General features: G+C 46.1%; 1 protein-coding gene across 1 annotated transcript in view; it reads right to left on the bottom strand.

Moving 5' to 3' along the window:
- Nucleotides 1-27,537, bottom strand: part of LOC120917543 (cathepsin W-like) — a 68,031-nt gene that overhangs the window by 5,912 nt on the left and 34,582 nt on the right. The window contains exon 9 of the mRNA XM_040328912.1: nucleotides 19,077-19,164. Within this exon, the coding sequence (XP_040184846.1) occupies nucleotides 19,077-19,164 (88 nt within the window). The remainder of the gene's footprint in view (nucleotides 1-19,076; nucleotides 19,165-27,537) is intronic.

Raw genomic sequence — 27,537 nt, 5'->3', positions numbered from 1 at the left:
AGCCTTCCGTCCCCCCCCCCCCCCCCCCACATACCTCCGTCCTGCTGGATATATCTTCGGGACTCTGTCCCCCCTCCTCCTCCTCCCTCCGGTTGGCTATATGTTCGGGACTCTGTCCCCCCTCCTCCCCCCCCCTCGCTGTCTAGCCTGGCTTCTGTGTCCTGTCCCTGATGCCAATCCACTCCTGAGGTGACAGGGTTAATAAAGAGAACCTGTCACCTCCAATTGTGTAAAATAAAAAGTTTCAGCATACAGCCTGAATGGCTTTGGCAGTTTGAGGAGGGGGAAGATGTCCACAATGATGCAAGGAGTGAGCAACTAAAAAGCAAAGAATGGATGCAAATGTTCACTATGAGTCCATATAACATGATACAAGGGCCAGCCAACATTGTTACTTGGAAATCCTGAAGAAATTACAGTAATCTGTTTGGAGGAACCTGAATAATAATTCAATGAATAAAATAAGTAATTAAAGAATAAGAAAAATAATATTAAAAATAAGAATTATACAAAAAAAAAAAAAGGAAAATGACAAGCTTACAAAAAAAGTGATAAAGTAATAATAAAAAAAAAAAAAAGAAACAAAAGGCAGGCAATTGGGGGCACAGTGAGTGTATTATAAAAAAAAAAAAAAAGAAAAGTCATTTTCGGTTTCGGTTTCGGCCTGACATTTTTTTTTATTTCGGTTTCGTTTCGGTTCTGAAATTTCCATTTCGGTGCACCTCTAGTTTTGACTGATGAAAACGGTCCATCAGACCGTTGTCCTCTGTTTAACCTATCGTGTGTACAAGGCCTTACCTTATATAATAGGGTACTCGCCTGTCCTAATATTATAGCCGCCACCATTCTGATTCAGCCGCAAAAGATGAGTTTTAAAAATCTTGGATGGACGCTTCCATCTTGCTTGTGGGCACTCTGAAGCCCACAAGCAAATCCTTCCGGGATGCGGTATATGCTGATGTCCTGCAAGAGTCATGTGACATAGGAAATCACGCAAGACTTCCTCTCTTCATCTAAGGAATCGTCTCCTGGGCAGCGTCACACTGTGCTCCCAGGAGACATTGCAAACTCGCCCCAGAAATAAATGGGCCGATCACAGCTAAAGCGACACGCCCACTCCCGCGGGAGCCGAACCAGGAAGTGCCTTGTTCACAAAGGAGAAAACAAGGTATGGACTTCATTTAAAACATTTTGGACAGCGAACTGGAAATGTACACACTGATCCCCTGTGATTAAGGTGGACTTTAATTTAGGGTGAACCTCCGCTTTAAGTAAACACAAGTTAAAAATTTAAGGTGGCATTTCCAAACATACTGTATATCTATTACGCCATGTACAAATGCACCACAATGCTAATATACAATAATGAAGGGAGAGCTAAGCATTCTTGTCAATATTTACATGAATTTTAAATGAACAGACCATTGACTAAAACAAGTCAACCTATTTTGTTGTAAATAAGTATCAAGTACTACTGTGAAATCCATATGAAACTTGTATTTTATTAACAGATAGTATGTAGCTCCCAAATGTCACAATAGCATGGCAGAGAATCTGCCAATTCCCATACATGGAATGACAAACATTCTTGCAACTACAGAGAACAATTGCTAAGAAAACTGTACATGCATGACCATCCAGCATATTGAGCCTGTCAAAAGTAACGATATAGCATCATCTGAAATATTTTAAAAATATATCCACTAGCTATCTGCTCACCCGAAATCCCCCCAGTTTCGGTTTTCTATGAGAGTAGAATGACATAAGTCAGGGGTATGGTTGAGCTTGGCTTTAAGGCTTGGCTGCTCTGTCTTCTCCCACCTGGGAACCTGCATTGTTATTACTTTTGATGTATGTACTTTTCATGTGTAACTGGAAAATCTGTCTTTCTCTGTGTTATAAAATTTGGAAAATTCTAAACAAAATAATAAAAAAAGATATCAAAATACATATTGTAACCTTTTTTAAGAAGGTTCCGTTTGTTCATAGGGCTAAAAAGGCTCTGATGATGCTTCCTGGGTGGAGCGAAATGCATAACGTTTTAACGTTAGATCTCATATAATTAGAGACTTATTAAGTGATTAATGAGGGTGGGCTGGCTCCCCCTTATCATTTTTTTTGGCCAAAAATCATTCAGGCTAATAGATATTCGTTAGATCCGGTAAGATCAAGTGGTTTTAACGTTAGATCTCACATAATTTCCAAGATATTCCACATAAAAAAATTGATTTTACATGGTACATATGGATGGACATATGGATGGGTTGGCCCCCCCTTATCAAATTTTCTGGGCAAAAATCATTCAGGCTAATAGATATTCGTTAGATCCGGTAAGATCAAGTAGTTTTAACGTTAGATCTCTCATAATTTCCGAGATATTCCACATACAAATACAGATATTGGGTGTACATATGGACGGGTTAGCCCCCCCTTATCAATTTTTTTGGCCAAAAATCATTCAGGTTAATAGATATTTGTTAGATCCGGTAAGATCAAGTGGTTTTAACGTTAGATCTCATATAATTTCTGAGATATTCCACATACAAATAGAGATTTTAGGTGGTACATATGGACGGGTTGGCCCCCCCTTATCAATTTTTTTGGCCAAAAATCATTCAGGCTAATAGATATTCGTTAGATCCGGTAAGATCAAGTGGTTTTAACGTTAGATCTCACATAATTTCCAAGACATTCCACATAAAAAAAAAATTGATTTTAGGTGGTACATATGGACGGGTTGGCCCCCCCTTATCAAATTTTCTGGCCAAAAATCATTCAGGCTAATAGATATTCGGCTAGAATTAGGCTTACCTATAGGTAGTGGAAATATCTCCTAAATGTGCGCCGTTTAGGAGTTATTTCACTTGTAGTCAAATGTTAACGGTGCATGCGTGGGGAAGAAACTAAACTTAAGCCTCGTACACACGCATGGTTTTCTCAGCAAGAACCAGCAAGAAAACTGCTGGTAGAGCTTTTTTGCCGAGTAAACCTTTGCGTGTGTACGAGGCTTTGAGGTTTCTCGTCAAGAAAACTGCCCAGAATCTAGACGAGAAAAATAGAGAACCTGCTCTCTCGTCGTGAGATTCTCTGCAGTGTTTTCCTGCTGAGAAACCCAAGCGTGTCTATACTTACCTCTCCATGGAAACCCGCCCATGCTCGAAATGACTTTGACGCATTTGCGCTAGCTTCCAAGGCATAGGCAGGGTGAAGCAAGATGGTGGCGACGGCATCGAATGTGACGAGCGCATGCTCGTCGTAGTCGATGACGTCACCGCGTTCGTGCCATTTTAAAAGAACGGCGGTTCTTTTGAATGATGTCTGTACACTCGGCCGGCAAGAGATTCTTGCCAGGAATCTCTTTAGGAAAAACAATGTTTTTTTCCTGGCGAGAATCTGGGCCATGTGTACAGGACTTAAGTGCCGTTTCTTCCCCAGCCTGTGCTGTGAATTGCAGCTCTCGTGCGAATGTGTGGGAGTGACATCATGCAGCTCCGGCGAATCACAGCGCCGGAGTCCGCAGCCCGGAAGTAAGAGGAGACAGAAGATGGACACTTCCTGCAGTGGGGACATCGCTGGATTCTTTTGCAAGTAAGTGTCACATAATGGGCTAATATGCTTTACATTTGCAGGCTGTTCATGCAGCAAAAGAGGAAGTAAAACCCATCAGGGTTTACTTCCTCTTTAAGTGACCCTTCTCTACAGAGACTTCTATGACAGGCACCTCAAGCACCTGCCATTGCAGAAGTTGCAAGAGCTGGAGATATGGAGCATTGTGACTCAGAACTCCCCCTATGATGGCTATCTACTGGACAAGCTGACCTTCGATCCCTCCTTGGCTGGGAAAGCCAAGACTTTTGACACTCTGGCAGTGGTCTGTCCTCGCCCACCAGGGGCCAGTAAGAGTTCTCTTGTCATAGGGACCAATACTGATCTTCTCAGAAGGCTGTTGACACCTCTTTGTCTGGAGCCGAGCACTTCAACTACAAGTGTGCACCTCATGCTGAGACAAGCCTACCAGCGCCTGGTACAAGAACAGAAGGCCCCAGCTAAAGGAGTGGGAAAGATCTGGCGCTTGGATCGGTGTGAGAAAGTGTTACAGCCTGGTAAAGTGGCCTGTTTACTAACATCTGTCAAGCTAAATTGGAAACAACCAGGCCCTTTCATTGTCCTTGAAGTGGACAGACAGAGAGAAAACATGGGAGTGGAGATAATTCCGAGGTGGTTTCAACCAAAGGGTTGCAAAGAAGTCTCTCCAGTGAAGATGCCGGCTCAGATGTTGCTGGGACAAGTGAATTCGGACACCCCAGCCCTGCCGTCTGATTTGGTGGGGGGAGCAAAGGATGGGATCTCTGTGGAAGAGTTCTATCCAAAGAATGCTCCTCTTTTGCCTGAATGGAAAGAAAGACCCAAGACTCAGCTCCTGAGATGGCAGGCTGCATTCTCCAAGAGTGAATTTGATGTGGGGTGTGCAAAAAGTGCCCAATACCGGATCCATCTCTTCAAGTGCAATTAGCTGTTCAGAGAAAGAGTTTGATGTATTCCTTTAGGGGACTTGGAGGATCTGCGTGAACAACTGTCAGAGTTGCAGGTATCGTCCGAGAGTCCCAGAGTCCATACGCTTCCCCAATAGTGGTGGTACGGAGGAAGAATGGGTCACTGAGGCTGTGTATTGACTACCGGACGCTAAACTAAAGGCCCATTCATGACCAATATACCACCCCAAGGATAGAAGATGCCTTGCAGAGCCTGTCAGGAGCGATATGGTTCAGCATGCTGGATTTAAAGAGTCGGTATTACCAAATTCCCATGCACCCTGAGGAGACCATTTTCATTACCCCAGAGGGAATCTTTAAATTCTACCGTATGCATCAAGGCCTGTTTGGTGCCCCAGCCACCTTCCAAAGGCTAATGGAGAAGACCGTGGGTGACATGAAACTGATCAAGGTGTTGGTGTACTTAGACGACATCATCGTTTTCGGCAAGACCCTGGAAGAGCACGAAGAGCATCTGGAGAAGGTCCTGAAGAGACTGCATGATGAGGGGGTTGAAGCTGTCTCTGGAAAAGTCCCAGTTTTATCTTCACACCAACATATGTGGAATATCTTGGAAATTATGTGAGATCTAACGTTAAAACCACTTGATCTAACAAATATCTATTAGCCTGAATGATTTTTGGCCAAACATTTTGATAAGGGGGGGCCAGCCCGTCCATATGTACAGCCAATATCTGTATTTGTATGTGGAATATCTCAGAAATTATGTGAGATCAAACGTTAAAACCACTTGATCTTACCGGATCTAACGAATATCTATTAGCCTGAATGATTTTTGCCCAGACAATTTGATAAGGGGGGGGCAACCCATCCATATGTCCATCCATATGTACCACCTAAAATCAATTTTTTTATGAGGAATATCTCGGAAATGATGTGAGATCTAACGTTAAAACCACTTGATCTTGCAGGATCTAACGAATATCTATTAGCCTGAATGATTTTTGGCCAAAAATGTTGATAAGGGGGGGCAGCCCGTCCATATGTACACCCAATATCTGTATTTGTATGTGGAATATCTCGGCAATTATGTGAGATCTAACGTTAAAACCACTTGATCTAACGAATATCTATTAGCCTGAATGATTTTTGGCCAAAAATGTTGATAAGGGGGGGCCAGCCCGTCCATATGTACACCCAATATCTGTATTTGTATGTGGAATATCTCAGAAATTATGTTAAAACCACTTGATCTTACCGGATCTAACGAATATCTATTAGCCTGAAAGATTTTTGCCCAGAAAATTTGATAAGGGGGGGCCAACCCATCCATATGTCCATCCATATGTACCACCTAAAATCTATTTTTTTATGTGGAATATCTTGGAAATTATGTGAGATCTAATGTTAAAACCACTTGATCTTAGCGGATCTAACGAATATCTATTAGCCTGAATGATTTTTGGACACAACAATTGATAAGGGGGGGCCAGCCCCCCCTCATTAATCACTTAATAAGTCTCTAATTTTGTGAGATCTTGCCGGATCTAACGAATATCTATTAGCCTGAATGATTTTTGGCCAAAAATGTTGATAAGGGGGGGGCCAGCCTGTCCATATGTACACCCAATATCTGTATTTGTATGTGGAATATCTCAGAAATAACGTTAAAACCACTTGATCAACCACGGATCTAACGAATATCTATTAGCCTGAATGATTTTTGGACACAACAATTGATAAGGGGGGGCCAGCCCCCCCTCATTAATCACTTAATAAGTCTCTAATTATGTGAGATCTAACGTTAAAACCACTTGATCTTACCGGATCTAACGAATATCTATTAGCCTGAATGATTTTTGGCCAACAAAATGATAAGGGGGGGCAGCCCCCCTCATTAATCACTTAATAAGTCTCTAATTATGTGAGATCTAACGTTAAAACCACTTGATCTTACCGGATCTAATGAATATCTATTAGCCTGAATGATTTTTGGCCAAAAAAATTGATAAGGGGGGGCCAACCCGTCCATATGTACACCCAATATCTGTATTTGTATGTGGAATATCTCGGAAATTATGTGAGATCTAATGTTAAAATCACTTGATCTTACCGGATCTAACGAATATCTATTAGCCTGAATGATTTTTGGCCAAAAAAATTGATAAGGGGGGGCTGATGACGGGTTAGCCCCCCCAGCAAATAACTGTTAATATTGCTTCTTCTGTGTGAGATCTAACGCAAACAATGATTGATCTAACCTGATCTAACAAAGATCTAACAAACTGCATAAAAAAAGTCAATTTTTTTTATATGGGGGGGGGCTAACCCGGCAGAGGTCTTTATTCTCACTATTGGCACCAACATATAAAGACAAGAACAGCGCTTTGAAGGACTTATTTATTGATTCACTTATTAGCATTGCATATAAGTTGCACTTTAAAAAATGTCAAACAGTTTTTTTTACAAGATTGATTTTGTTTTACTTATTTATATTGCATTTGCGGAAAAGGTCACAACCCCAAGGTATTAGGACTTTATACGTTTTTTTAGTTTTTGACAGTGCTGGATTTACACATCACAATAAAGAATGGTGTCTGCATAAAGTGGGCCTCAAGAGGAAATTAAGTTCTCCTCTTACTCCCGCTGCTCTGCCTCAAGTGCCCTGTTCATAATGCCACGCAGAGTATGCTTCAGCAGGAATACAACAGGGATTGTGTCAATGATGCATGCATTGTCAAGGCTGATCATCCTTGTCGCCTTCTCAAATGGTGACAGTACACTGCATGCATCCTTTATCAGCAGCTATTGGCGTGGGGGGGAAAAGCAGAGCCACCCTGAGCCTTCGTTGTGCCATACTCACAAAGTTGCAGCATTGCCAATGTTGAGTTCCACCTGGTGGGCATGTCACAAATCAGGCGGTTCACGGGCAGGTGTAATTCCTGTTAAATGTGTATGACCATCTGAAATGACTACAGACTCATCTGGCCTTATTTAGAAGATTCTGCAACCCTTGGTACCTGTTAAAGAAATGCTGCACCACAAAATTGAGGACATGTGCCAGGCATGGCACATGTGTCAACTTTCCCTGTCGAAGGGCTGATAGAAGGTTAGTGCCATTGTCGCACACCACCATTCCTGGCTCAAACTGGGGTGGCGTGAACCACCTCTGGGCCTGCCTCTGCAGAGCTGAAAGAATCTCTGCTCCAGTGTGGCTCATGTCCCCTAGACAGGTCAGCTGAAACACTGCATGGTATCTTTTAGCCTGACTCGTTGAATAGCCCTTGAACGCTTAGGGGGTACTGGTGGCTTATAGGTCAATTCAGCAGAGGAGGGTGAGGAGGAGGAGGAGGAGGAGGAGGCGGTGGAGCTGACAAATCTTGCACCATCACCACCAGCTGTATGGAGACATGGCGGAAAAATAGGATTTTATGCTCACCGTAAAATCTCTTTCTCTGAGTTCATGGACGGACACAGCCGTAATCTTGACATAGTGGGATTAGCCTATCTATCTTTAGGAGTGACTAGGCAGAAGTCTTAACTTCAAAGCAGAACCGCCCCGCCCAGGGTGCAGTACCACTGACTATATCCCCTCAGCCTGAACCAAGCAATTCAGTTCGTAGCAAGCAGTACAGACAAAGAGGGGTGGGTGCTGTGTACATCCATGAACACAGAGAAAGAGATTTTACGGTGAGCATAAAATCCTATTTTCTCTTTCGTTCATGGATGGACACAGCCTTAATCTTGACATATTGGGACATCCCAAAGCAGTGTCAAAATGAGGGGTGGGAAGCATAAAAATAAATAAACTTCACCCCAAAACAGAGCTCCTCAACTGAGGAGCTGTAACTCTAAACAGCCTCCTGCAAAACTTTGCAGCCGAAGAAGCATTCGAAGATGCACTCACATCAACTTGTCAAGTTTAGTGAAAGTGTGACTGGGTGACCAGGTCGCCGCCTTACACACCTGGGAAACAGACACTTGATGTCAGAAATCCCAAGAGGCACCATTGCCCTGGTCGAATGCATCGTGATAGGGAGGCGCCTGACCCTTTATGGTGTAAGCCTGATCAGGATCTGTCGGGTCCATCTCGAAATGGTGGCCGATGAGACCACTGGGCCCTTCTTGGGACCAGCCACCGAAACAAACAGTGAGTCTGAACTCTGGAACGGAGCAGTAACAGACAAGTATCTTCTCGGAACTCGGACAGCGTCCGAGAAATGCCACGTCGTCTCCTTAGGATTCGACGGATGAGGACACAAGTATGGCAGTACAATGTCTTCCTTGAGATGGAAGGTCGAAATGACCTTAGGAAGAAAAAAGGCTGCGGATGCAGCACCACCTTATTCTTGTGGAAGATCAATAGGAAGCCTTTCATGACAAGGCTGCCAGCTCAGAACCCATCTTAACTGACATAACAGCCACCAAAGGGACCACTTTCTGAGAAAGTGTCAACAAGGGAACCTCCCTAATGTTCTCAAACAGTGGTTCTGAGGCACCTAAAGGTCATGGCGTTAAAGCCATTGACTGTAAAGCAGGATGACCTATGGGACCTTGCGACAGCAGGTCCTCTCGTATTGGTAGACGCCAAGGGACGCAAGCTCTTTGGTCCACCCAAGTGCGATAATAAATCCTCCTAGAGGATAACTTCCTAGCCTTCCTCAAGGTAGGAATCACAGAATCCGACAGGCCCCGGTCTCTTAGTACCTGGCTTTCAATAGCCATGCCGTTAAGCCAGCGACTGTAAAGCAGGATGCAGTATGGGACCTTGTGACAGCAGGTCCTCTCTCAGTGGTAAACGCCAAGGGACGTCTGCTACTAGCCGCACTAGATCAGCGTACCAAGGACGCCAAGGCCAATCCGGAGCAATTAGGATCATAGGAATCCCCTCTGCCTCCACTCTGCGAAGCAGAAGAGGCAGGAGCTTTAGAGGAGGGAAGGCATAGATTAGCCAGTACTGACTCCACGGCGCCACTAATGCATTTGTCGCGTCCGCCCATGGGTCTCTTGACCTGGCCACAAACCTCAATACTTTCCGATTGAGTCGAGACGCCAGGAGATCTACGTCTGGTGTGCCCCATCTTGGGCAAAGGAGCTGAAACACCTCTGGGTACAGAGACCATTCTCCTTGGTCCACCATCTGGCGACACAGGTAGTCCGCCTGCCAGTTTTCCACACCCGGAATGTATATGGCCGACAGTGCCGGTATGCTCCTTTCTGCCCACCTTAGAATGTGAGCGACTTCTGACGCTGCAGCCGAGCTACTTGTTCCTCCTTGATGGTTGACATAGGCTACTGCCGTGGCGTTGTCCGACTGGATCCTAACTGGATGCCCTTGTAGCCTCTGAGACCATGTGGAGAGGCACAGCCTAATCACCCGAAGTTCCAGGACCTTGATCGGCAAATGGGAATCCTCTGGAGACCAGCGACCCTGGGTCGACTGAACCCCCCAGACTCCCCCACCGGTAAGGCTGGCGTCCGTTGTGATGACTATCCAGTGAAAGGAAGGAACGACTTCCTGGACAGAAGTGCCGGTGAGGTCAGCTACCAACAAGGAAGGACCTGAGCAAGTGGCTCACCCTGATTAGATAATCCAGGGATGATGGGCGCTTGTCCCATCTGGACATAATTTCCTTCTGTAGCACTCGCGTGTGAGATTGCGCCTATGGTACTGCCTCGAAGGAGGCCACCATGAGGCCCGGGACTCACATGCAAAGCGGAGTGACGACCCTTCTGGGATGTCAACTACCGCACCGCAGCCTGAAGGGTCTGCAACTTTTCCACAGGGAAGCAAACCTTTACCTCTGAGGAGTCCAGAATCAATCCCAGATATACTAGGCATTGAGTCGTTACCATTACTGACTTATGAATGTTCAGTAGCCACCCAAGTGTCTGAGGGTCTGATGTTATAGACACGCTCACCTCTAATTCTGAGGCTGAAGCGGCCCTCAGAAGCAGGTCGTCCAAGTAGCCCACGACAGCGATGCCACGTTGTCTTAGAAGGGCGAGAATTGGGGCAATCACCTTGGTGAACACCCTTGGTGCCGATGCCAGGCCAAAAGAGAGAGCCACAACTTTATAGTGGTCTTCCCCGACCGCAAAGCGCAGAGTCTCTGATGCTTTGTGCATATGGGGACATGTAAATAGGCATCCCTGATGTCCAAGGATGCCAGAAAGTCCCCCGGCTGGAGGGCAGTGACGACAGAGCGAACCAATTCTATCCAGAATCTTGTACCTACATGAAGCATTTGAGGGCCCTGAGGTCCAGAATTGGGAGAACGCCCTCCTTCTTTGGTACTATGCACAGATTGGAGTAAAACCCCTGAAACTGATCCTGTACTGGGACAGGAATAACCACCCCGCGTTTCAGCAGGTCTTGAACTGCCCCAAATAGGGCTTCCTGACGAGTCGGTTGTAGCTGGTGGTTGGAGGGAAAATACAATCTGTTTTGTGGGCAGGATAGAAGCTCTATCTTGTACCATGAAGACACTACTTTGCAAACCCACCGGTCGGTGGTCTGCAGGTTTGTTGAGTTTACGAAACCAGGGACGTCTCAGTCCCTGAGCAGACGCTTTATCTGCCTGTGGTCTTTTACTCGCCGTACTGGGTGGACGAAAAAAAACGCTTGCGTGTGGTAAAAAAAAAAAAAAGTCTGTCGCACTTAAAGGGCAAGTCCATCAGGCATTTTTGGAAGATTGGTTGGCGGACCAAATCTTAACCAAAGTAGACGGCGTAACGGCACCGCCTGACCTGAGCTCTGGCCAGCAGAGAAATAGTGACCAAGGCTGATTCAGAAATGAATTTTTGGCCTTGTACTAGTAGGTCAGCTAGGGCTACCTCTTTCGAGGAAGCCTGATGCTTGTAACCCATTGAGCAGCATCTTTGCCCCTTCCGTGCGTGTCTGAGACACCAGGGCCCCAACTATGGTTGGGCATACCGTCAACACACTACCGTGTACAGGTTGCGGGTGAATGCCTCAGCCTTCTCGTCCGCAGGGTCTTTGAAGGTGGGAGCCCCCTCCACTGGTATGGTGGAGCTTGTTTAATCTGGACACAGGAGGGTCCACTATCAGGGGTGAGGTCCATCTTTTCAAGAAACTCTCTTCAAGAGGGTTCTTGGTCCGCATCTTCAGATACCTCAGGGCCAGGGTCATGAGTGCTAGCTGGACCCGGCAACGCATCTGAGTTGTCCCCAGCAGATGGTGGATGGAGGGGGCACTTTATAGCCCCTATTCTCCCACGCGCTGCTTCCACATTGGCTACAAAGGCATCTAGGATTGCCGCCTAGCGTCCACCGATAAATCGGGTGCAGGGGCATCAATTGCCAGCTCAGGTGTCTCGGGGGGAAAAACCGTCTGCTTCTGACACCATGCTGTCCACACACCTGACACAGGGACCCCCAAACAAGTAACCCACCACTCCTGGCTGCAGCAGAGACGAGGGGTTCCCCCCCCAGAGGACTCACCACCCAGGAACCGTAATAGATGGTTTAGCTAGCATAACTGCTGCCTGCAGAGTGTGTCTGTCGATCTGTGCTCTCCAAAGCTGGGATCGAAGGCTGTTTGTGGGGCTGCGAATTTTTGTCAGTCTTTCAGACCTTTACCTCTGAGGAGTCCAGAATCAATCCCAGATATACTAGGCATTGAGTCGTTACCATTACTGACTTATGAATGTTCAGTAGCCACCCAAGTGTCTGAGGGTCTGATGTTATAGACACGCTCACCTCTAATTCTGAGGCTGAAGCGGCCCTCAGAAGCAGGTCGTCCAAGTAGCCCACGACAGCGATGCCACGTTGTCTTAGAAGGGCGAGAATTGGGGCAATCACCTTGGTGAACACCCTTGGTGCCGATGCCAGGCCAAAAGAGAGAGCCACAACTTTATAGTGGTCTTCCCCGACCGCAAAGCGCAGAGTCTCTGATGCTTTGTGCATATGGGGACATGTAAATAGGCATCCCTGATGTCCAAGGATGCCAGAAAGTCCCCCGGCTGGAGGGCAGTGACGACAGAGCGAACCAATTCTATCCAGAATCTTGTACCTACATGAAGCATTTGAGGGCCCTGAGGTCCAGAATTGGGAGAACGCCCTCCTTCTTTGGTACTATGCACAGATTGGAGTAAAACCCCTGAAACTGATCCTGTACTGGGACAGGAATAACCACCCCGCGTTTCAGCAGGTCTTGAACTGCCCCAAATAGGGCTTCCTGACGAGTCGGTTGTAGCTGGTGGTTGGAGGGAAAATACAATCTGTTTTGTGGGCAGGATAGAAGCTCTATCTTGTACCCTGAAGACACTACTTTGCAAACCCACCGGTCGGTGGTCTGCAGGTTTGTTGAGTTTACGAAACCAGGGACGTCTCAGTCCCTGAGCAGACGCTTTATCTGCCTGTGGTCTTTTACCCGCCGTACTGGGTGGACGAAAAAAAACGCTTGCGTGTGGTAAAAAAAAAAAAAGTCTGTCGCACTTAAAGGGCAAGTCCATCAGGCATTTTTGGAAGATTGGTTGGCGGACCAAATCTTAACCAAAGTAGATGGCGCCGCCTGACCTGAGCTCTGGCCAGCAGAGAAATAGTGACCAAGGCTGATTCAGAAATGAATTTTTGGCCTTGTACTAGTAGGTCAGCTAGGGCTACCTCTTTCGAGGAAGCCTGACGCTTGTAACCCATTGAGCAGCATCTTTGCCCCTTCCGTGCGTGTCTGAGACACCAGGGCCCCAACTATGGTTGGGCATACCGTCAACACACTACCGTGTACAGGTTGCGGGTGAATGCCTCAGCCTTCTCGTCCGCAGGGTCTTTGAAGGCGGGAGCCCCCTCCACTGGTATGGTGGAGCTTGTTTAATCTGGACACAGGAGGGTCCACTATCAGGGGTGAGGTCCATCTTTTCAAGAAACTCTCTTCAAGAGGGTTCTTGGTCCGCATCTTCAGATACCTCAGGGCCAGGGTCATGAGTGCTAGCTGGACCCGGCAACGCATCTGAGTTGTCCCCAGCAGATGGTGGATGGAGGGGGCACTTTATAGCCCCTATTCTCCCACGCGCTGCTTCCACATTGGCTACAAAGGCATCTAGGATTGCCGCCTAGCGTCCACCGATAAATCGGGTGCAGGGGCATCAATTGCCAGCTCAGGTGTCTCGGGGGGAAAAACCGTCTGCTTCTGACACCATGCTGTCCACACACCTGACACAGGGACCCCCAAACAAATAACCCACCACTCCTGGCTGCAGCAGAGACGAGGGGTTCCCCCCCCAGAGGACTCACCACCCAGGAACCGTAATAGATGGTTTAGCTAGCATAACTGCTGCCTGCAGAGTGTGTCTGTCGATCTGTGCTCTCCAAAGCTGGGATCGAAGGCTGTTTGTGGGGCTGCGAATTTTTGTCAGTCTTTCAGACTGCTCAGTCGCAGCGTGTATCTGTTCATCTGCCATTTTTTTTTTGTTTAAATGGTCTGATCCATGGTACAAAGGCCGCTGATCTGACACAAGAGGCCAACAGGGCAGAAAACCACGGTGCAGCAGAGTAATGCAGCAATCAGTACACCTCAGCAGAAATCACCAGAAAAATGCGGTTTACAGAAGATGGCCGCCAGTGAGAAAAGAAATACAGCATGGACACATCAAACATGGCCGCCGACAGCATGGAGCAAGACACACAGAAAAACAGAATCTCTTATGCGGCTTTATACATCGTGCAAGTAAAGAAATACAGCATGGATACACCAAACATGGCCGCCGACAGCATGGAGCAGGACACACAGGTAAACAGAATCTCTTATGAAGGTAAACACTGATTTTGTGACTTCTGGTTCCCCAAGTGAAGCTCCCCAGAGGAACCCCTGCTGACCAGCAGCTAGCTCAGAGAGCCTAGGAGGAGGAGGGGGAGGGGAAAAGGGGGATAAGGCCCTTTACTCACCTCTCCAAGGATGCCCAGCTGTCTTCTTGCTAAAGCAATGTAGTAGCTACTTACCCTTCCTGTGGGTTTATGCTGGAAGCATCCTGGACAGTGCATCTTCCGCATGGTAACGGAGATAACTGTCGGCCAGGCTACTGCGACTCGGCCCTGGAGCGTAAAGCTCACCGGACACCCGTAGAGCATGTCATGGACGACCCAGTGCGCAGCTATGGTCGGCACACGCTCGATGGCCGAAACTGGGAAGAATACAAGGATCTGGGATCCAGCCTGTCGCCCAGTCAGCAGTTGATCGAAGCACATCTACCGCATGTTAACGGAGGTGGCTGTCGGCCAGGCTACTGCAACTCGGCCCTGTAGACCGGTCCGATGCAAGCCCTGGAGCGTATAGCTCCCCTGGCCACCCGTAGAGCGACGGGTATGTCGTGGAAGACCTAGCGCGCAGCTAAGGTCGGCACACGCTCGATGGCCGAAACTGGGAAGAATACAAGGATCTGGGATCCAGCCTGTCGCCCAGTCGGCAGTTGATTGAAGATCGCAGGAAAAACTTAAATAAATAAATGAATACAAAATCCAAAAAATGAATCCAAACTAAAAGCCTCCAAGCCATGGGCCTGAAGGGAGCCATGTCTTCTCCTTAGACTAGGCAGACAAAATTGAATTGCTTGGTGCAGGCTGAGGGGATACAGTCAGTGGGACCGCACCCTGGGCTAAGCTACCACCTCCTTTGTATGCTGTGGCTGGAGAGCAAGGGCAACATTGCTTAACAAAGAAAATAGAGCCCTGCCTGAGGACGGACCATGTAATAGAGACGGGGAAATTAGTAATTGGATGCGCTTTATTCCATGGAAATTGGTGCTTGGTACTTTAACTTGAGGACTGCCACTGACAGATAACACACAGCAACCAAAAAAAGGGGGTGTACAGCACGGTATACAGCACTAAATGTTATGTAATGCTGTGCACTACACAGACACACTCCACTGACACACTACAATATACTGCAGTAAAACTGCAATGACGCACTACAATATACTGCAGTAAAACTGCGCTGACACACTACAATATAATATAGTAAAAGTCCACTGACGCACTACAATATACTGCAGTAAAAGTGCATTGAAGCACTAAAATATACTGCTGTAAAATGGCACTGACGCACTGCAATATAATCCGGTAAAAGTGCACTGATGCACTACAATAAAACGCAGGAGAAAAGTGCACTGATGCACTACAATATACTGCAGTAAAAGTGCACTGAAGCACTAAAATATACTGCTGTAAAATTGCACTGGCGCACTGCAATATAATCCGGTAAAAGTGCACTGATGCACTACAATATAACGCAGGATAAAAGTGCACTGATGCACTACAATATACTACAGTAAAAGTGCACTGACGCACTACAATATAATATGGTAAAAGTGCACTGACGCGCTACAATATAATGCAGTAAAGTGCACTGATGCACTACAATATTCTGCAGTAAAAGTGCACTGATGCATTACAATATAATGCAGTAAAAGTTAACTGACACACTACAATATAATGCAGTATAAATGCCCTGACACACTACCATATACTGCAGTAAAAGGGCACTGACGCACTATAATATAATGCTGTAAAAGTGCACTGACGCACTACAATATACTGCTTTAAAGTGCACTGACGCACTACAATATACTGCTGTGAAAGTGCACTGACACACTACAATATACTGCTGTAAAATTGCAACGATGTACTACAATATACTGCTGTAAAAGTGCACTGACGCACTACAATATTCTGCAGTAAAAGGGCATTGATGCATTACAATATAATGCAGTAAAAGTTAACTGACGCACTACAATATAATGCTGTAAAACTGCACTGACGCACTATAATATACTGCAGTAAATGTGCACTGACGCCCTACTATATATTGCTGTAAAACTGCCCAAACACACTTCAATATACTGCAGTAAAACTGCCCTGACTCACTCCACTGACACTAAAGTAAAAAAGGAAGGTCGCACTACACTATCGCTATATTCACACTACATTAACACTCACAGTAGAATCACAATAACACACTAACTTGCTTGTAGCAATAAACAGAGCTCTGTTATATCTTACTCCACTCCAACATCACACTGCAAATGGCTTTTCTGGGAAGGAACCTTTTATAGTTGAGTGGTGGTTCTATGAGCAATGAGCCATGATTGGGCACAGTCATCATTATTTTCTCCATTCATGGCTCCAACAGTGCGTTATGTCCTGATTGGGTAAAGCCTTCATTGCTTCAGCAAATCAGGGCTTAGAATGCACTTTGCGGTGTGCAGTTCATTGTGGGGTGTTCGGCGGGCTGAACAGACGGTCGAACGCCCTGACAATTCAGGGGTTCACCGAATAAGCGAACAGCCAGTGTTTGGGCGAAATTTTGCTAGACTCAAACTGTTCTCCCAACGCTATTCGCCATGTATGCATGAATAATAGGTCCATATAGTGAACTTGGTGTAGAGTTATTCACTTTTAGGTCATTACAGAGGACTAGGGGTACTCTTTATGTCTGAAGGAAAACAGACTTAACCTTCACATACGGAAAGGCTTCCTCACAGTGAGAGCTGTAAAAATGTGGAATAGACTCACTCAAGAAACTATTTCTCACCAGCTCTGTAGAATGTTAAAAAAAAGAGCTGGATGCCCAACCAGTGGCCCCGGGGCCACATGTGGCCCGCGGAACCCTCCTATGTGGCCCGCGACCTCCTGCTCTGGGATGGTGGGCTGGCAAGCCCAGATTGCAGTTTGCCTACACACCATTGTGGTTAAACCTTTGGGTTTGGTGCACTTTCAGAAAGTGCACCACACCTGCAGGATATAATAGAATTCTATGGCAAAGTACAGCTAACCTGCAGGAAAGCCACAGGTGCACTGTGCTGCACCCACGGTGTGGGTAGACTGCAGACCATCAGTGTAAAAAGTAGCCTTAGGCCCCTTTAACCACTTAAGGACCCTTTCACGCCGATATACGTCGGCAGAATGGCACGGCTGGGCACAATCACGTACCTGTACGTGTCTCTTTAAGCCCAGCTGTGGGGTCGCGAGCGGTCTGAAGCTCCATGACCGCGCCCGCAGGACCCGCGGACCCGATCGCCGCTGGTGTCCCGCAATCGGTCACACCTTCCCCGTTCTTCACTGTGGCAGTGACACTGATCGTCTGTTCCCTGTTATAGGGAAAGACGATCACTGACGTCACACGTCCAGCACCGCCCCCCTACAGTTAGAAACACAGATGAGGTCACACTTAACCCCTACAGCGCCCCCTAGTGGTTAACTCCTAAACTGCAATTGTCTGTGAAAATGACAATGGTCCCAAAAATGTGTCAAAATTGTTCGATGTGTCCGCCATAATGTTGCAGTCACGAAAAAAATCTCTGATCGCCGCCATTACTAGTAAAAAAAAAAATATTAATAAAAATGCAATAAAACTATGCCATATTTTGTAAATGCTATAAACCAATCGATAAACGTTTATTGCGATTTTTTTTTACCAAAAACATGTAGAACAATATGTATCGGCCTAAACTGAGGAAAAATTATGTTTTTTTATATATTTTTGGGGGATATTTATTATAGCAAAAAGTAACAAATATTGAATTTTTTTCAAAGTTGTCGCTCTATTTTTGTTTATAACGCAAAAAATAAAACCGCAGAGGTGATCAAATGCCAACAAAAGAAAGCTCTATTTGTGGGGAAAAAGGACGTCAATTTTGTTTGGGAGCCACGTTGCACGACCGCGCAATTGTCAATTAAAGCGACGCAGTTGCGAACCGCAAAAAGGGGCAAGGTCCTTAATCTACATAATGGTCCGGGGCTTAAGTGGTTAACATAATCTGTCAGACCCTCCATTCACCTCTATACCCGCCTACCTCCAATTCGATCTGCTAAAAAAACTGAATCCATCCCTTTCCATTTGATCGGATCAGAGGGCCCATAGAGTAGAGCGGGCTGTGTCTGTGTCGGCTTTGCATATGCAGAGTGGACGCGGACCTGTCATCTGCCCGCTCTGCTCATTGTGGCCCGTGATTGTTTACCAAGTCGCTTAAGTGGCCCTCGCTCTTCAAAAGGTTGGGCACCCCTGATTTAGAGGTAATAACACCAGGGGTAGTTGATCTAGGGAATATCCAATTGCCTCCTGGGGATCAGGAACATTTTTTCCCCACACTGGAGTAAATTAGATCATGCTTTATTGTTTTTGTTTTTTTGCCTCTGGAATAACTGGATATAGGATTGAGTATATGGAGATTTTCTATTAGTAATTTTTTTTTCTATTGGTTGAACTAGATGGACTAGTGTATTTTTTCAACTGAATGATGTAACTATGTAACCGTGAGAAATTATTGACTGTAGATAAGATACTTAATTTGGCTTAACTTGCCACATGTTTAGTTATTATATACAGTATTATTGAGCCATTGAAATACACTATTACATTATCATATCACACATTTAGAGGGGGTTTTAATGAGCAATTAAAATGTGTGCAATATTATTAAAGCAAATGCAAAATCAGACGATCAGGCAGAGGTTATATTGAAAAGTAGAAGATGACCTTTCAATACATCTTTTCTATTTTGTTTTTTACAAATAAATTACAATATACAAATTTAAGAAAAAAGCAGGACATATTTTAAGATTTACCTGTACATTTTGCATATCCAACTAGTAAAACCATATGGTCAATTGATGGCCGGCAGTTTGCAGGATGAATTATTCCATTTTGGTAATGCTATAAAGACCCAGAAAATATTTTGTTGAATACAGTATCTGCATAAATATTTTTTTAGAAACATACAGTATTGCATTTTTTTTTTAATTCTTCCTTTAAATGTTTCACAAGTATATAACACAGAAAAAGACAGGGATGTCAGTTACACGGAGAAAAAATATATGGAACCACAGTATAGAACATAGTGCAAATTTCTAGAAGGGAGACATGATACTATGCAATGGGAGAAAATCGCTGAGTCTTGAGAAAACAGGCTCTACCTCACCCCTGGCTAAAATCATGCTGCTCTCAGCAAATACTCAAAGAAAGGGGCGTATCCAGTGGGTGGGAACTGCAAATCCTCAGGGAGCATTATTGTGCAACCTGACATCAAAAAGGATTCATAGGAAGCTCAACAGATCAGTAAAGAAAGAAGGAAGTGCAGAAGAGTATAGGGGGAGGAGAAAAAAAAAAGGGCGGATGGTGTTAAAGAGGAGTTTCAGCCTGTATTAAAAAAATTACAAAATACTACAAATACTGTAGCTGCTGACTTTTAATATAAGGACACTTAGCCCTTATACACACGATCAGTCCAAACTGATGAAAACGGACTGATGGTCTTATGGTCTGATGTGCGTACACACCATCATTTAAAAAAACGATCGTGTCAGAACGCGGTGTCGTAAAACACAACGACGTGCTGAAAAACCGAAGTTCAATGCTTCCAAGCATGCGTCGACTTGATTCTGAGCATGCGCGGGTTTTGAACCAATGCTTTTGTGTACTAACCATCGGTCTTGACCGATCGGTCAGGCGTCTATCAGTCCGATTTTAAAGCAAGTTCTGAGGCCCTGTACACACGATCAGTCCAAACTGATGAAAACGGACTGAAGTTCAGTTTCATCAGTCCAAACCTACCGTGTGTATGGCCCATCAGACTTTTGTCCTTCAGACCAAAGTTTTAAAACTTGCTTTAAAATTGGACTGATGGACTGATGACCGATCAGTCAAAACCGATGATTAGTACGCAAAAGCATCGGTTCAAAACCCGCACATGCTCAGAATCAAGTCGACGCATGCTTGGAAGCATTGAGCTTCGTTTTTTTAGCATGTCGTTGTGTTTTTTACGTCACCGCGTTGGACTCGATCGGATTTTGAACTGATGATGTGTAGGCACATCAGACCATCAGACCATCAGACTTCAGTCTGTTTTCATCAGTTTGGACTGATCGTGTGTACAAGGCCTAAAACTTTGGACTGAAGGACAACAGTCCGATGGGCCATACACACGGTCGGTTTGGACTGATGAAACTGAACTTCAGTCCGTTTTCATCAGTTTGGACTGATCGTGTGTACAAGGCCTTACCTGTCCAGGTAACCCGCGATGTCAGCACCCAAAGCCGAGGGTGCAGGAGCCAACATCCTTACTAAGGGAAACAGGAAGTGAAGCGAGTCATGCTGCGCTTTCTGAATGGTCCCGCTGTCTCCTGGGACCTGCAAGTGTCTCCCAGAAGGCAGCAGGGGGAAGGAGGAGGGGCGTAAATTATGTAGGTTCCTGCGGCACCCTTACACGGAAGTGGGATTGGGTACCTGTGTTTGACAGGTATCTGCTCCCCCTTCCGAAAGGTGCCAAATGTCCTCCCACCTCGCCATCAAATTTGGAACATCTCTCTTCCATTTTTCACTTAATTTACTCATATCTGACGATGTAGACCCCAATAAGTGCACATAGAAAATTGAGGCTGTCTTTTTTCCACTTTTTACCATTTGCTCCAAATCTGATTCCGTTAATCGCGCTGTCCCCTCCTGAAACTGAGCTAATAAGGCATGGATAAACTGCCTATACCTAAACGCATAACTCTCGGGGATATTCCAAAGCTGCCTCATTTCTACATATGAGAGAAACTTTTCCCCCCTGTAATACTTGCGACAGTTTGTTTACCCCGTATCTAGTCCATGCACCTGGATCCTGAATCGAATTCAGATGTGGTAGTTCAGGATTTCTCCACAGTGGGGAATTTGGGGATAGGTTGGTTTTGGAGTATCCTTCTCTTTCCATATTTTAACTGTTGTTCTCATTGCAGGGGTTAAATCTTGCCTTGTTTTTATCCCTCTATACAGCAATCCCTGCAGTGCCTCCACTGATTGGACCGCTGCTGCTTCCAACATGGTAGCCGAATCATACCCATCCGGGTTTAACCATCTCCCTGCTGTCACTAATTGTGTAGCTATGTAATGTAGCGCCTGTGTACTTTCAGTCCAGGTGCTATGTTAAATTTAGAAGGGGGATGAGAGAGTTACTTTGCTCTCATCCGGTTAATCTGTGTAAATTGGGTCTCTGCCAGTTCTGGGCCGCCCTGTGGTTTTGTTCTGTGTTCCAGAGATGCCTTTCCATCTCTGAGTGATAGGTGGCGCCAGAGGGGTCCAGGTGGAGGCGCCTTTCTGCCAGCAGCCAATCAGAGGAGTTTCTCCCTTGCAGGGCATGCTGGGGGAGGATAATTCTAGGGCAGACGCCATTTTTGAAGGGAGTTCCTGCTTGGTTCGTGGTGCGGCACCCACCTTCAGGGTGTGCGCACATCACGGGCCCCGGCGATATGGCCTACCAGGCCGGGGCGCACATGCTGCGAGATGTCTTAGGTTCCGGGGTCATGATGGCCCGGAACAACTGAAGCTATGGCAGGACCCCAGTGACTTACTGGGTTCCCAAATTTCTGAGGAAGATCCCAAGCGAGTTATGCTGTTCGGTGGGGAGTCAGTCTGAGGAGAGCCCGGAGGCAGGCAATCCAATAGGGACTGGACAATCCATCGGGATCAAGGTGACCGGACATTGGGAGTTTGTCTTTTGGCAACCTGTCAGTTGGTGACCTGAAAACTATAAGCTACCTCTGGGAGATTCAGGCACCATTATCATTGAGAAGGACTCCATTATCTATGGTCTAGAGCAGTGGTCTCCAAACTGCGGCCCGGGGGCCAGATGTGGCCCTTTGCTTGCTTTTATCTGGCCCTTGGAGCACTATTTCATCCACTGATATTTAACAGTGGGGCATAATTCCCCCCACTGACACCAATGAAGGGGCACAAACTCTCCCAATGATGGCAACGATGGGGCACAATTCCTTCCCAACAACACCAACGATGGGGCACAATTCTTTTCACTTACACCAAAGATGGGCCGTTGTTTTTTTCCACTGACATCGAGACCTTTTCTACACCCAATGACCAAAGTCCGGCCCACCTTATGTCTGAAGGACCATAAACTGGCCCTTTGTTTCGAAAGTTTGGAGACCCCTGGTCTAGAGTAAGGGCCAGTGGCAGGGGTTCCACTCCTATATTCATTTCGGCCAAGTCTGTGGCAGAGACTTGTTCCTTCTCAAGGTTCCGAGTGATACCCTGGCTGCCCGGTCGGTGTGAGAGGCCTGTCCAGGTACACTATAATCACTCCAGCTGGGGTGGCGACGAAGCAAAAGGGTCACTAGAAGCAGGACTGCTCCTGTTCGTTCAAGGCCTGAATCTGCAATCTTCCTTTTCACACATCTTTCTCTATTTACCTCAAGTTCACTGTTTGCCGTGTTGGGCAAGAATAAAAGCACAGAAAACGACACCCTGCTGTTTGGACATTCCGTTATTGCTCTCATCGTCTCATCATCATCACCACCTCTAGACGCTCACAGAGGTAACACGCCATTCCTGTTCTATCCAGCGGCTCCTGCGGGGGTAGTGCTACAGTAATATTTGTGAAAATCTGGAAAGGCCAACCCTCCTTGCGCCTCTGGTCTCTTAAATGTACTTAATTTAATTCTGGCTGGTTTATTTGCCCATATAAATGTAGAGAGCATTACATGTAGCTGTGTAAAGAAACTTTTTGGCACCCACTGTGGAGAATTTCTGAATATATACAAGAACTTAGGAAGAATCTTCATCTTTACCAGATTTACATGTCCCAATAGTGACAAAGGCAGCGTCACCCATATCTTTAGTCTCTTCCCAAACTCCTGTATCACTAGATCTAAATTCAGCTTTCGAAAATCCTCAACCTGTCTAGATATTATTATACCCAGGTATTTAAATTCCGTTACCCATTTCAATGGTGAATTCGGAGCGGCTGTTTCCTGTGCTCCTTGATCGATAAGAAACAATATGGACCTACCGCAGTTTACTTTAAGCCCTGTCAGTGGCGGCTGGTGAAGTTTTAGGATGGGGGGGCGCAATACCCCGCCCTTCCACATTTGGTCCCTCCCACTTCTCATAAGCCACACCCCTTATAGAATCCACCACTCCGTCCCCTGTATTACACTTGCTTCCACTCAATGTCAGGAGTATACAGCTCAGCGTCACAGCACAGAGTATATAGCCCCAGCATCACAAATCATGGTATATAGCGCAGCCTTACAGATCGGTGCAAACAAACTAAAATATGACACTGTTAGTAATGAAGGACTCGAAATGGGCAGGAGATTACCAGAGACTGCGGACATACTGCACAAGATTACCAGAGACTGCGGACATACTGCACAAGATTACCAGAGACTGCGGACATACTGCAGGAGATTATCAGAAACTGCGGACATACTGCACAGGATTACCAGAGACTGCGGACATACTGCACAAGATTACCAGAGACTGGGGACATACTGCAGAAGATTACCAGAGACTGCGGACATACTGCAGGAGATTACCAGAGACTGCAGACATACTGCAAAAGATTACCAGAGACTGCGGACATACTACACAAGATTACCAGAGACTGCGGACATACTACACAAGATTACCAGAGACTGCGGACATACTACACAAGATTACCAGAGACTGCGGACATACTGCACAAGATTACCAGAGACTGCAGGAATTACTTGTCCTGCGACTTGGGACTTAAATGTTGCATGACAAGTCATACCCCATGATTTCCAATGAGAACCGTTCATATCTGTGCGACTTCAAAGTAGTCCCTGCATTACTTTGGTCCCACATTGATGCAACTTGAGGTCCATAGACCTCCAGAATACACAGGCATTGCTTTAAGTCACATCAAAATTGCAGTAGAATTGTGCAACTTTCAGACTGCATTAGCCTGAAAGTCGCAAGATTCTGCCACAATTTTTTGGTGCGATTTTGCAGCGACTTGAAGCAATGCCTATGTATTCTGGAGGTCTATGGACCTCAAGTCACATCAAAGTGGGACAAAAGTAATGCAGGGACTACTTTAAAGTTGCACAGATATGAACAGTTCTCATTGGAAATCATCGGGTCCAACTTATCCTGCAACTTTCCAGTCCCAAGTCGCAGGACAATTTGCAAGCATGGGGTGGTGTGGTGTTGACGGCCGATATTTTCCCTGCACATTAAGTATAAAAAAAGTTTTTTTTTTAATAACTGGGGGGGTGGTCTGGTGGGGTAGTGTTACCGGACGCTATTTGTGCTGTAATGAATTTTTACATAGAAAAGAAATGTTGTTAATAAGTGGGTAAATGAATTATAAAAAAAAGTTTTTATTGAAAAAAACTTTTTTTATAATTCATTTACACACTTATTAACAACATTTCTTTTCTATGTAAAAATTCATTACAGCACAAATAGCGGCCGGTAACACTACCCCACCAGACCACCCCCCCAGTTATTAAAAAAAAAACTTTTTTTATACTTATTGCTAAATTGAATCAAATATAAAAAATAAACTGTTAATAAGCTTAATATATTTAACTAATATTAAATCTAAAAAAAAACATTGATTTGGGGGGGGGTAGTTGCCTGGCATTATTTTCGCTGAATATTAAATATTAAATATAAAAAAATATTTAAAAAAATATATAAAAAAAAAATTGGATTAAGCAGGGGGGTGTGGATGGTGGATGCCAGCCGCCTGATATATTTTTTTAAATAAGCGGGGGGTGGGGGGGATGCCGGCCGAATATAAAAAAATAAAACGATTTTGAATAAGCGGGGGGGGGGGGGGGAGGGAGGCGGCCGCCGAATAAGAAAAAAACTGACGTCGGAACGAGCACAGAGACGGGCGGGTGCACACAGAAAGTGTATGCACCCGCCCGGCCATAACAATACACTCCATCGCGCCGGAAGCAAGTGGCGCGATGGAGAACGCCACAAAGGCATATTTTTGGTGACAATGATTGCACAGACGTGGCGCTACTCCTACAGCACTGTGCCTGGCGTCCGGCGTGCGGACACAGTGCACATAAGGCCCTTTTTTTGTTTTTTTTTTCTTAAAGGGACAGATTTAAAAAAACATTTTTTTTTTTTTTTTTTTTTTTCCAATAACAGTTTTTTATTTTTGAAAAAAGGGCAGTACAAAATATGGCAACATATCTGGTGTAAGAGAAGAGAAGAGGTACACAATTCCAGCTTAATGTGCTTACACAGTGGTTTCATAGTTATTTGTACTTATGTTATCAGTAGCTTATAAAATAACAGGATTCAAACAAAAGAGAGAAAGGAAAGAGGAGGTGGGGCGGGAAGGGGGGGATGGGTGAGTGGGAGAGGCAAGTGGAGAGGGAGAGAAAAGGAAGAGAGAAAAAGAAAAAGGAGAGGATAGAAAAAGGGAGAGAGGAGAGGGGAAAGCAGGCAAGAGGGGTGGGTGTTGTAGCATACCTCGGTGGTCTGTCGTCGGCTCACGGCGGGTCCTCCCTCACATGCCACCTCTCCCAGACAAGGTCATGATCCTCTAGTCTGTCCCGGATCCTAGCCGTCATTTTTTCCATGAGTTCTACATCCTTGACCCTAACGTAGAGGGCCTCTTGGGTTGGGGGCATCGGTTTCTTCCAGTTTAGTGCTATCAAGCACTTTGCCGCCGTGATAATGTGTCTTAACAGCTTTTTATAAGGTTTGGCTATGCGAGGTTGGGACAGGCCCAAAAGGAATAGCTTCGGGGAGAGGGGTATGGGCACCTCCAGGAGGCGGGTCAGGAGCTCTCGTGTCTGAGTCCAAAACGGGACAATCAAGGGGCAGGCCCAATATATGTGAAACAATGTGCCCCTCGCTTGGTTACATCGCCAGCACCGGTCAGAGGTGGAAGGGTAGATCTTGTGGAGAACGTCCGGGGTCAGGTACCAAAAAAACAGCACTTTGTATGCATTCTCCTTATAAAGGGTACAGATAGAGCTTTTGGCCGCCTGTCTCCAAACCGCTCCCCACTCCTCCTCCGAGAGCACCTCCCCAAGCTCCCTCTCCCATCGAAGCATATAGGCGTGTTTACCGTTTTGTTGGAAGGAGTGTTCATTTAAGATTTGGTATATGTCTGATATAAGGCCCCTTCGAGCTGTGCCCTCTAGTATAATGCGCTCAAATGGGGTTGGCTTCGAGAAGAGGAGCCGAGGGGCTACTGTGTGGGCGTAGTGGCGGATCTGTAGGTAGCTGAAGAAAGCTTGTCGTGGAATGTCATGTTTGGCTTGAAGATCAGCGAAGGAGTGTAGGGTGCGGGACCTGGGATCTACTAAATGGCCAAAATGAAATAGGTTTCGCGAGGCCCAGGGCCATGACATCGGGTGGGTGAGGCTTGTCGGTACTTTAGGGTTATAGAGAAAGGAAGTCAGCAGGGAGCTATCAGATTTCAGTCGGCAGCCTTGGGCTAGCCTCCTCCATATGCTTTGAAGCTGCCGCATGGAGCCTAGCAAACGTCCTGGCTCCACTGACGCGTTCGCGTTCCAGAGGAGGTTATTGGGGTGAATTGGTGCCAGCCAAATCATTTCCACCTCCGTCCACCTATTGTAGGACTTCTGGGGAAACCATGATGCCACCGCTCGTAGCTGGGAGGCCTGGTAGTATTTCACCAGGTCTGGGAAGGCCAGGCCTCCCTCGGTTCGCGCCGCCGTCATGACCGAACGTGGGATCCTGTGGCGCTTGTAGTTCCACACATATCGGAGGAGGTCTGCTTGTAGGGCTCGCAAATGGGCGCATGGGACTGGGATGGGAAGGGTCTGGAACAGATACAGCAGTTTTGGAAGGATCACCATTTTTATGGCCGCTATCCGGCCCAGAAGGGATATCTGATGGGGCTTCCATTTATGGATCTGCGCCCTGATCGAGCTATAAAGGGGGGGGAAATTGGCCTGGTACAGGGATGCAAAGTCCGGGGTCAGATGGACCCCCAGGTATTTCAGGGAGGTTCGCTCCCAGTGATATGGGAAGACTGACTGCATGTGTAGGGTCTCTGGTTCGGGCATGTTTATCGGCATGGCCATCGACTTAGAGGTGTTGGTTTTGTATCCCGAGAGGGCCCCGTATCGTTCAAGTTCAACGTGAAGATTGGGCAGGGAGATTCGGGGGCGCGTCAATGTTAGAATAATATCGTCAGCAAAGAGGGAGATATTAAATTCCCTCCCCCTTACTGGAATACCCCGAATGTCCGGGTTACCGCGGATCGTCGCTGCTAGGGGCTCGACGCAC

This window comes from Rana temporaria, chromosome 11 (genome assembly GCF_905171775.1).
Source record: "Rana temporaria chromosome 11, aRanTem1.1, whole genome shotgun sequence".
NCBI lineage: Eukaryota > Metazoa > Chordata > Amphibia > Anura > Ranidae > Rana > Rana temporaria.
This window is presented reverse-complemented; position numbering and strand designations above follow the sequence as displayed.